Here is a 12,024-nt window from a genome sequence, read left to right on the forward strand (position 1 = left end):
GGGGTGTTTTGTTAGTTTGATGCTCTTCCTCCTCTTGAGGTCGCCACTGCTTTTACGAAGAGGTTGCCAGGTTTTCACAACAAAACCCGCCCAATCGCATTTCGAGGAAGTCCCCCGTTAAAAATCGCATTCCGGGGATAAAATACGCATGTTTTGGCGGGGTTCCCCTGGTAAAATTCGCATTCCAGGGGCTAAATATCACGTTAATGGGGTCGTTTTTCAACCCGCGGACATGAAAAACAACCCGCGGCAACAATGTTAAAGCAGCCCAATTCCGCGGGAAAACTGCGGACTTGGCAACACTGGAAGAGGATAGTTTTCTGATGGCGCATCAAGAACCGGTACTTAAGAAAACCTGGTACCGTAACGTTTTCATTTTTTTTAGTACCGACTTGGTACCGAAATACCAGGTCTTTTGACAACACTACTACACAACATTATTATATTATCTTTAAATTAATTTTTAAATGATTATTATTTTAAATTATTGTCCCTGGATTAGTAGGGTACTCTTGTAATAAAGTAGCGGTGGCTGGGACAGATTTTAAGTATCAATTCTGCTTAAAATCGATCTAATCCTGTGTACATGAAATAAGCCTGCTCCCGAGCAGGTTTAAGCTTACGGACCTGTTGCTATGACAGCAACTCTGGGATGAGCTTCAAAGAACCAAATAATCCAAGATCATGCCAAATCGTCAACAATTAAATCCAGCTAACTGAGTTAGCAACATACGAAGAACGGGCCCCAGATTGGCCATTGCATTCAAGAAATCAACAGATATATCTGTGATGGGCTACATTGCTTAACACTGCCAAAACACGTTGTGGATAGAAACTGTTGATGCTCTCCAGAGTGCAAACACCAGTACACGTGTTTGGAAAATCTGTTCCGCCAATATGCTATTACTGAGCCCCTGATGAGTTGCACAGGTGCTCTTAAATATTTTTTCACAGTAGCATGCAGTAATTTTGGTGTGACTGTAGAGCCCTGTTTCTATTTTAATATATTTTAAAATGTAATTTATTCCTGTGGTGACAGCTGATTTTGCAGCAGCCATTACTCTAGTCATCAGAATCACATTATCCTTCAGAAATCATCTTAATGTGCTGATTTGGTGCACAAGAAACATTTATCAATATTGAAAACAGATGTGCTGCTTAATTTGTGGAAACATTTTTCTTTTTCCAAGATTCTTTGATTAAACTGCATTTATTTAAATAAGAAATCTTTTGTAACATTATAAAAGTCTTTTGACCAATAAAATGCATCCTTCTGAATAATTGTTTTTACTTTTGAATGTTGTAGAGCAGTGACATTTAAACACTTTTTTGTATGCTCTGTCCACAGACTACGGTTATGGTGCTCAGGAACATGGTTGGACCTGAGGACATAGATGACGATCTGGAAGGAGAAGTAACGGAGGAATGTGGGAAGTTTGGAGCCGTTAATAGAGTGATCATCTATCAGGAGAAGCAGGGCGAGGAGGAGGATGCTGAAGTCATTGTCAAGATCTTTGTTGAGTTTTCAGCGGCATCAGAGATGAACAAGGCCATTCAGGCACTCAACAACCGCTGGTTCGGAGGTCGCAAGGTCATCGCTGAGGTGTATGATCAGGAACGGTTTGAGAACAGTGATCTCTCTGCATAGACTGTCAAAAATACATACTGCCCTTCATAACCTTTTCTCCTCTCTCCATCTCTCCCTTTCCTCTTTCTCACTTATACAGAAACAGCCGCCAGCCACTCTTCCCAGTGGTACTGGCTTCTCTTTATAACTTGTAATTATTTTTTATCGATGTTGATATTAATATTATTAATGATCCCTTCTTGGGACAGAGGCAAGGAAATGCTCATGAATATTTTTTTTATTATTGCTGTACGTTAATGTGAACGACTGAATGCCCCCTCTCCTTCCCTCCTTTTTTGGGTCATTAGTTTACTTCCCATTCCATCAGATGTTCTTCAAATTCAGTTGCTTTGTCATCTCCCCCTCCCTCCTCCCCGCCCCCCCTCCCCCTCTTATTGTTTAAAATATTGTCATTAGCCTGTTATGATGCTCTTGGTTTCAAATGAACAATAAATTCTTCAAATATGACACTTGGGTCTGTTTCAGACTTATCTCTTTATGAAATTGTATGGAAGCTCATCGTTTTGAAATGCACTTAAACAGTGGTTGTTTTTGTGATTATTGTCCTCTGTTTAGAAGAGTAACTGGAATTATGGTTAAAGTGTAATAAAGTTAAATAAACATGGTATAAATGGTGAATACAAATGTAGCCATGAGTCAAGGGTAATATTTGCATATGTTGCTTTGAGTTCATCAACATTGACTCAAAATCAAACATTGAATGTTTTATCAGGGGTGACGTATAAACTTGTACTTTGAAAGCAGGAAAACATGGTAAACATCAGGAGCATCAAATAAACCCTAAGGTTGTGGCTTGAGGATTTTTTTTTTTTTTTACACTGACTAATACATCACTATTTTATACAACCACACTTTGATTATGCAGCCTTTTATTTGGACAGGTGTCCGCAGAGTACGAAAGATAAATTGCAGAAGGCTCAAAATAAGTTTGAATAATGTTAAAAAAAAATAATCCTCTTTCATTTTCAAGATTTTAAGCCTGTATATCAGTTGGGGGAAAAAAATATTTTTAAAGGGGACCTATTATTCCCTTTTTACAATATGTAATAAGTCTCTGGTGTCCCCAGAATGTGTCTGAAGTTTCAGCTCAAAATATCCCACAGATCTTTTATTATAGCGTGTCAAATTTGCCCCTCTTTGGGTGGGTGTACCTTTAAATGCAAATGAGCTGCTGCTTCTGCCCCTTTACCAGAAGAGGGCGGGGCCTTTACATCTAGCACTTCAGATAGTTCGTCAACAACAAAACTGGAGGATCTCACGCAGCCAAAGTGTCAGAAATTATTTATGAAATCTGCAGAGAGGGATCGTTTCCGGGATAAATCTAAGACCTAGCTCTGCTCTCTGTGAATACAGTCAGAGACAGTGGTAGTTTTAGTCACAGCTGTACAGCATGCTAACAAGCATATCCGAAAACGTGATTTGAAAACATTCAGAAAATATGAGGCTAGTCTTTCTTGTTCAGGTTATGATGTTTGAGCATGAACAGCTGGTATTGAGACATCTTTCCAGAATCAGCTTCTGTGCAAATCCTCTGTTGAACTGACCCTTGTTTACGAAGCAGTCAGGCATAAAATGATTTGCACAAATATATGTAACTTTGGCACATTTCCTTCCATAAATGATATTCATCCACAACGTGCTCCGTGGCTCAGATGCTGTGAGTCTTTGGATACTCTTTATTTGTACATTTGTAAGGCTTATGTGGCGCAGACAGTATGTAAATAGGCGCTATTGCGACGATATAAACATGGCCGACTATGTGCGGTTCAGTCAGGGCGGGGTTCATGCGAATAGGGCAGATCGTCACCAGTCATAAGCGGGAAAATCTGAAACAGCGTATTTTCTGATGGTCCTCACTGCAGAACACAAGATCCAGGGGGCGAGGTTGGATCCAGATCCAACTCCTCCCACCTTACATATACCTAAACCTACCCGTCTCCACCCCCTGATCCCTAAACCCACCCATCTCCACCCCTAAACCTACCCCCTCCACCCCCTAGATGTGGATCCAACCCCGCCCCCTGGATCTTTGTTCTGCAGTGAGGGGCTACTAGATTTTCCAGACACTGCTTCTGATTTATGGGGATTATAAAAAAGAAGTGCAATTGCATGGAATAAATTACCGGTATTAATAAAGGTTTTAAAAACATTTGATACATTTTAAGAGATGTTAAAGGTTGTTGTTTGGTGATTATAGATAGGATGTTTTATGTTAATTTGGTCATTTTTACATCTTTTCTAAATACTGTGGTTTAGAAATGTAGGTCAGTTGGGGAAATGTTCTTTGCACTGCTAGTTTTTTTTTTGTTTTTTGCACAAGTCTAATAACAGCCAGTGCTCCACACAGAGATCTGATCTCACCATCATCAGTCCGTCTGGAATGACATGAAGAAACCGAGTCAAACTGAGACAGACTAAATCCAGAAGAACTGTGGCAACGTCTCCAAGATGCTTCAAGAGACCTACCTGCAAAGCTAGCTGAAAAACTGCACAAGTGCACCTAGGGCAAAAGCTGCTTTAAACGCAAAGGGTGGTCACACCGAATGTTGATTTAATTTAGTTAATAGAAGTTAATTGATAAAGAGAATCTATTTATGACATTATTTTTGAAAGCATCCTCACTTTACAGCATTTTTACACAAGTGCCTAAAACATTTAACAGTACTGGAGCTTTGCAGGAAGGTTTCTTGAAGCGTCTTTGGAGACATTGCCACAGTTCTTCTGGATTTAGTCTGTCTCAGGTTTTTCTGTTTCTTCATGTCATTCCAGACGGACTGATGATGGTTGAGATCAGATCTCTGTTGTCAGACTCCTTGTGCAAACAAAAATCTCACTGGATTATTACAATTAATGGCAAAATGAATGTTTCGACATGTAAACTGATATACTGACACACTACAGCAAAATATATAAATAACTGACTTGAAACCATTTTTTAGCTGGTGAAAATTCTAATGTTTAATCATTTTGGCCACCACTGTATGTTTAACTAAATTCTTTTTTTTCTTTTGAAACTTTGAAATGTTGCTATAAATACAACTCGTACATTTAGAGAAAATATGTAGACACATTTCGTTCCCTTTTATTCCAGATGTTTTTTTTTTTCTTTACTTGATCTTTAAAAAGTGCTTAATGACTTACATTTACCTTAAAGTTAAAACCTGCAGAAATCCTTTTTTTTTTTTTCCATCATCTTAGGGGAGGGCCTCTGCTTACAAAGCAAACCAATCACAGCTGTTGTGATCTGTGTAGACCTGACACCAGTAACTGATTCTGAAACACATCAGGCAAACAGCACAGCACTTCCGTTACTGGTCAAGATGAGAGGCTTACTGTTCCTGCTTAACACTCTGTTGCTGCTGGAGTCAACAAAGGCAAAGGGAATGATATATGATAAGTTAAATGATGATGATAGAAAAATTGTTGACAAGGCAATAGCACAAGCCAATAAGGATTATGGAAACGGCAAACACCTTGACTTTTTCACCATTGTCAATCAAGTAAGTTATTTCATTCATACTCTGTAATTTGTGGGTTTGTTTTGATTATTTGTTTTCTGTGCATGTACTTAAAGTATTCCATAAAAAAGTAAGCTTCTTCTACATGTATATTTGGTTGCTAGTTTTTATGCTAGAGTTACATGTACGTATATCTGTGACAGAATAACAATATGGTCAATGTGGTACTGAGACCCACCTCATGTAACCGCACAACACCGAGTGTCCATCGGAAAGAATGTAGCCTTCACAATAAGCCAGTAAGTATTCACTATCAGAGAAGAATTGTCTAAATGTAGAAGTCATTGTAGAAAAACTGACAGTTTCACACATTTCTATGGTATTTTTCTCAGCCTCAGTTTTCCTGTATTGACTGTAAAGGAACCATGGAACGATGTTTACTTCTCAAACAAACGGAAGAGGTCAATCACATATTACTATATTAGTCCATGGGGACATAAACCTCCTACATTCACAGAACACCATGATGATCCATGCTGTTTGTTGTCAAGATATTCCTGCACTAAAAGGTTCTTACTGTTCTCATTGCAGATAAAAAAAAGGATGGAGAAATGTTCCCTGTCAGTGAATATTCATCGTACTGGGTCAGCACATGCAATGTTCCAAAAATCAGGAAATGAACAGCAACAAATTGGATGTCTTGGATGCATCTGAGATGTAAAAAGGATCAAGGACAATTGCAACTGGCCATTTAAAAAAAAAAAAAATCCTTCACATGTTACATTTAATATATATACAGTATATATTAAATGTAACATGTTTCTTTTCTTGCAGGCTTAACATTTGTATGCCTGTACAAATAAATGAAATTAAAAAAAAGTAACCAAAAAACAAATTTGCTTTGCCAGGTCTTCATATGAAGAGCCAATAATATTAGACAAAAAATATGTAATGAATCAATGTCATCTTTGCCATGCACATATGCAATATAAACTGTTGTATTCTTTTTGTCATGAGGATTCTCTGTGATTGGTATGAGGTCCTCTTGGCCGTGATTAAATCATATCTAAAGGCATTGTCTTTAGTCTGTCTGGTTACTGCAGGTATACAGAAGGTGTAGTGGAACACTAGAGATCTTAGTTCCGAGTGATAGTTGATACTCTTAGGCGATGGGTAACAGTAATTCCTAACTGAATTGTCTAACGTCTTGATCTCCAGTGTGGTAAAAGAAGTCACCTGAGGATAATTTTGTTGTTGGGAAACCTTTGGTTTAACTTAAGTAAGGTGCATAGGGGAATTTATACCAAAAATGAAAAATGTACTTCTCTGTTGTGATTAACAATCACAAGCTGTCAATAAAACTTTGTTCCTGCAAAGAGCAACCTATGCTGCAGCTTAGAATTATAAGTGCTAAAGATTCTACGCTCATATGAGGGAGTGATGTATAGATGCTAGAGATCTGACACTCGCCTGGTAATTTAGGTAGGTAGTGATAGCAGCGTCTTAACGGAATGCTGTCACTATATTCGGCAGGGCAATTATCCCAAAAGCAGGCTGTAGTACTACAACTTGCTCTTGCAATAAGAGAATTTAATCAAGGTGATGAATTAAAAGCATGACTGAAAATAAAAATCAAGAGAGAATTGTTAAAAGAATTGAAAAAGATCATTGTTATCCTGAGATTTATACATTTTTTACATTTATAAATAAAACATTAAATAATAGGACATGCCCCTGTGAAGCCCTCTGTGAGAATTATGCAATTTTGAGTCATGGACAAATTTTTATGGGATGGAATTAGAATTATGTATGTATTGGCTCAGATGGGTTATGGACCATACATCAATTTGAGGAACGAGTCCTCTAAAGTGATGAATAAATAGTAAGATAATAACAACACGTTTAAATATTATACTCTGTATCTGAAGATGACTAGAATTTGTATCCCGTTATCCCTGGGAGATGGTATGAAAAGTTGATCCGTTGCAGAGATTCTACGATTTTGGTTTATGTTAACTAAGGTAACTCTTGTGTATTGTGTTGAATGAGATCAAGTGACCAACTTAAATAGAAAGTTTGATTTGAACAGACACATAACAGACATCTCACAGTAATTTTAGTTTCTAGTAAAAGAGAAAAAGACAAAGAATTCGTTGCTATTACATTATACACCATATTCTATATTAATTAGAGTTGACTGCTGTTTTCTGTTTTTTGCAAAGAAGAAATTGCTTGCTCTTTCACTGCAAAGAAGAACTTGCTTTATAAAAATAGAATGGGGAACTGCTGCTCAACCACGAAAATGAAATTAAAACGAAATTAACAGACCATCGAAAGAGAATTTAAAAAGTCAAAAAGTGTAATTTAAATAAAGAGCTGATTGCTCAGACACAACTGTGGTCAGAATTTACAAAGGATCAATTTGATTCATGTGGTTCTCTGAGTTTTCAGATTTTAGCTATGACCGGGCAACTTCTGGAACAGGCTCCTTGATAAATGGGAATGAATACGAATAGACTGGAGCGGGAGAGAAGCAGAAACCCGGTTTCAGAGAGAAGAGAAAGTAGCTGATGGGCCTTCAGCTTCCCTCCTGAAAGAATAGGCCCCGTCCACACGGAGACGCTTTTAGCTGTATACGCATACATTTTGTATCGTATAGGCTAGGGTGACCATACGTGCCATTTTCCCAGGACGCGTCCTGAGTGAGGAAACGATTTCGCTGCAATTGGAGATGCAGATCCACCGGTCAGTGTGGTTTGACCTATTAAAGGAATAGTTCACCCAAAAATGAAAATGCTGTCATTAATTACTCACGCTCATGTCGTTCCACACCTGTAAGACCTTTGTTCATCTTCAGAACAAACAAAAATATTTTTGATGAAATCCGAGGGCTTTCTGTTCCCCCATTGGCAGCAACGCAACTAAAACATTCAAGGTCCAGAACGGTAGGAAAGACATCATTAAAGTAATCCATGTGTCAAAGCTTGTTCATGCTACAATGTCAACTCTAGCGTGAACACAACATACATGCGTCATGATGCTCTTATGAGCGTATGTGGCAGATCAATATTTTTAGAAAATAAAGCTGTAAAATGTGTTTTTTGCACAAACACAGCACGTGCATTGCTTCATAAAATTGAGGTTAAACCACAGGAGTCACATGGATTACTTTAATGATGTCTTTCTACCATTCTGGACCTTGAATGTTTTAGTTGCGTTGCTGCCAATGGAGGGTCAGAAAGCTCTCGAATTTCATCAAAAATATCCTCATTTGTGTTCTGAAGATGAACAAAGGTCTTAAAAGTCAAATGAACTTCAATAAAACAATTCGGCACTAGGCAAGATTTAAATTAGTGAGTTGAAATGACTTGTACTTTTAAGTTGATTTAACTTAAAATTTTAAGGCAGCCACAAAACTTTCGTTTTTAAGTTGAAAGGGGTGAAAATGTTTTACAGTGCACAGTCTTCAGTAGCATCTGCCAAAAGTTGTGTTGCCCGTTAAGATTTAGTGGTATTCCACACACAATACATATCTCATTTCCCATTCAGTTCACAATCTGCTGAGGCAGACAAAAATTGATGATGCTCTGGCCAGAGGGGGGGAAGTGAAAGTGTGTGATGGTGTTGTATGAAATGAGAGATAGTGTTCGAAGAGACACTAAGGCAAATAAATCATTCCATCAAAACAGCTGTATCTAAAATTTATTAAGTGGGCACACAAGGCAGAATATGCCTAATAAAATACTGGCCATGGATAAATTAGATTAAGTATCCTGGTCAGTACCAAGGTTATTGTTGTGGAAGAAATAAAACAGGGCCACATTTGCGCAGCGTATAACATGGGAAGTCAAAGCAAGCAAGCTTGCTCTGTCCACCCCACACCTCACTTTCTTTTATAACATTTCAGCATGTCATAATGGAATTCATAGAACTGATTCGGTCAAAAATATGAAATATTGTCTTGTTACTGTTAACATGAGCAAAGTAAGTTGAGCAGTTTTTCGGGTTAAAAGGCCTATGCTACTGAATAAAGAGTGCTTGAGAAATTATCTGGTGATAAGTCCCAGTTTGTAAAACATGGAGAAAACAGAGTTAAGTTGGTTAATTGTTGAGAACAAATTTCTTAAATGTCCTAAACAACATTTGAATGCTTTGAAAGGGAATAAAAGTCTGTTAGAAATTTTAGGATGAATTTCATGTAATCTGTACATGTGTCCCATTCTTCTTGCCATTTGCTTATTATGTAAGAATTCAGAGCAAGTCTGTGAGAAACATTTGACAATTTGTACCCAAACTGACAGCTTCCTTTGCAACAGTATCAACTTGTTCATTTCCTAATAGTCCAATATGACCCAAAATCCAGAAGAAGATAATACTAAAAATTGACTGTGAAAGGTCTACTATAGTTAAATTGCAATTTATTCCGTTTTTAATTTTCCATAGCTTGAAAACAAGATTTGGAATCTGTAAAAATTATCAAATTCTTTTGTTGTGAATTTTGAAAATAGGATGACTCTGGATAGAATGTTGGGAGAAGATGGTATGTGCATCTGGTAAAATTGGGAAAATGTGTTGTATTTTCATTCCAGTATAGGATGCTGATGGAAGGAATATAACTTAGTATTGGCTAACACAAAAAATCAGAGAGATATCAGGTGGCATTAAAGCACAATTTATCAACAATAGATTAGATTGTTAGACTCTGTTAGAAATTCTTTCGCACTGTATTGGTAATGTTTTTGACCGTTGCTTAAGCTTATGTTACCAGCAACTGCAGGTGCAACTTTTCCACGACATTCTAATTTATTGAGATGCACCTGTACTACTTTACTCACTGTAAGACTTATAATTGGTTGATGTAAGCATGTCAAATTAATCTGATGAATGAAGGTTGAGGATCATGTTAGAGAAATTATCCGAGGCGATTTTTTTATATTAATCATTTTAAATTAATCATAACCTATGTTTCTTTCTTTCTTGCAGGCTTAACTTTTGTATGCTTTTGAGTACTAAACGTCCTCCACACTTGAGCCAAAGTTAGTGTGTTGCAATAACGGAAGCACATGGACAAGGCGGCTAGATGTCTGTCTGAATATAAGAATAACCCATGAGTTGTGTAACATGCTGAAGTCATGAAAAAACAAATTTGCTTTTCCAGTAACAAAGAGGGGGGGTTGGGTTGCTGAATTGACCATATGAAGAGCCATTTTATATTAAACAAAAAAAGATAGATCTTTAACCATGCACATGCATACTTTTAAAATACATATAGAATTTCATGATGAAGATTAATGTGTATTTTCACTCAGTTATATTTTTGAGAGAAATATGGACATTTTACAGTATCCTTATAGTATGTACTTGGTGTTAAATAATGGCAAATTAATAGTTGTATAAAAAGTTTTAAAGTTACACGTCTAAATATATTAATAAAAAAACATTGTAAAATTGTCCTCGAAGTTTCCACAAATAAACTATCTACAAATCGTGATTGTTAGACAATTTTTGGCACACTTACTGAAATTGCCTTACAACAAGGAGGTCCACAAAAGTCTTGAAAAGATATTTAACAGTATGTTTTGCCTTGCATATTAAAGAAGAGAAAGAGAAGTTACATGGAATATATGCACTTAAACAATTATTCAAATGGACCACTAAAATTTACTAGTGTATTAATCAAGTTCATTAAAAGTAAAAAATCTAATGGAAGAGGTTACAGTGTCTAAAAAACGTAAGCATACCCTATTTATTAACTAGCCATTAAACCAGGTTTATTTCTATAATTCGTTGCAGGGTTAAATAACTATACGTAACTATTTATACTACCATTTAACCATTTATAATCTATTAACATGGACAACAAGAATAGTTCAAGGGGATGACATAAAACTAGCTAAGATTAATATTTAGCTTATGTTAATGTTCAAATCAGTTCAAATTAAACAAATCAATTTTTGGGGTTAAATTCGATTTACTTGTACTCTTTGAAATTAAGGCGATATATAAGTATGAAAATCAGTTATATGATGATGACCATTTGTTTCAGAACAAATCATCTAATAATACACCTTAAAATAAAATTGATAAAGGTCCCTGGATTAATGTTAATACAGTCTTTACTTTTTTGCAGTCTTGCATTTACTTGAGAATGGCAAACTAAGAATGGAGAAAGGTGTCATATTTTGAATTAATATGAAAAGTGTGACAGAGAATGTGTGGAAATAAATGTGAAGAAACATGACCTTTGCAACTGATTATTTGAACAAAATTTTAGTAGTGAAATACAAAAAGGAAGCAAACATATTAGTGCTGAATAATGTCATATCTGACAAAAAAAGTTAATATTTATAAATCTATTTAGATTCTTGCAGTTCTTATAAATTATTTTCGCCATTAAAAACACCAGTCACTAATCATAGATAGACAGACAGACAGACAGAGATAGATAGATAGATAGATAGATAGATAGATAGATAGATAGATAGATAGATAGATAGAACGAATAGACAGACAGAGATAGCTAGATAGATAGACAGACAGACAGACAGATAGATAGATAGATAGACAGACAGACAGATAGATAGATAGACAGACAGATAGATAGACACAGACAGACAGATAGACAGACAGACAGACAGACAGATAGATAGATAGACAGACAGACAGAGATAGACAGACAGATAGATAGACATAGACAGACAGACAGATAGTTAGATAGACAGACAGACAGACAGATAGATAGATAGACAGACAGACAGACAGACATAGACAGACAGAGATAGATAAATAGACAGACAGACAGACAGATAGATAGATACAGACAGACAGACAGAGATAGATAGACAAACAGACAGACAGATAGATAGATAGATAGACAGACAGACAGACAGATAGATAGACAGACAAACAGACAGATAG

The 12,024-nt window shown here is 36.4% G+C and overlaps 2 protein-coding genes across 8 annotated transcripts in view; both read left to right on the forward strand.

Annotated features, from left to right (window-relative positions):
• LOC107701012 (poly(U)-binding-splicing factor PUF60-like) overlaps positions 1 to 2,093 on the forward strand; it is a 26,241-nt gene extending 24,148 nt beyond the window's left edge. For 4 of the 7 annotated variants that reach the window (XM_016502901.1, XM_016502902.1, XM_016502906.1 and 1 more), the window contains one exon: positions 1,349 to 2,091. In XM_016502901.1, the coding sequence (XP_016358387.1) occupies positions 1,349 to 1,648 (300 nt within the window). In that variant the 3' untranslated portion in view covers positions 1,649 to 2,091. Of the gene's footprint in view, positions 1 to 1,348 lie in introns of all 7 variants that reach the window. The other 3 variants (XM_016502904.1, XM_016502905.1, XM_016502900.1) reach the window with 2 other exon arrangements.
• A 2,778-nt stretch (positions 2,094 to 4,871) lies between these two features.
• LOC107701015 (cystatin-like protein) lies at positions 4,872 to 6,181 on the forward strand. Its single transcript, XM_016502909.1, has 4 exons — positions 4,872 to 5,148; positions 5,310 to 5,405; positions 5,499 to 5,567; positions 5,698 to 6,181. Exons 1-4 carry the CDS (start codon positions 4,969 to 4,971, stop codon positions 5,818 to 5,820), a joined length of 468 nt encoding a protein of 155 aa, XP_016358395.1. The 5' UTR covers positions 4,872 to 4,968; the 3' UTR covers positions 5,821 to 6,181.
• Positions 6,182 to 12,024: the final 5,843 nt, after the last annotated feature.

Source organism: Sinocyclocheilus anshuiensis, unplaced genomic scaffold (assembly GCF_001515605.1).
Source record: "Sinocyclocheilus anshuiensis isolate Anshui unplaced genomic scaffold, SAMN03320099.WGS_v1.1 scaffold1143, whole genome shotgun sequence".
In the NCBI taxonomy this organism is placed as follows: domain Eukaryota; kingdom Metazoa; phylum Chordata; class Actinopteri; order Cypriniformes; family Cyprinidae; genus Sinocyclocheilus; species Sinocyclocheilus anshuiensis.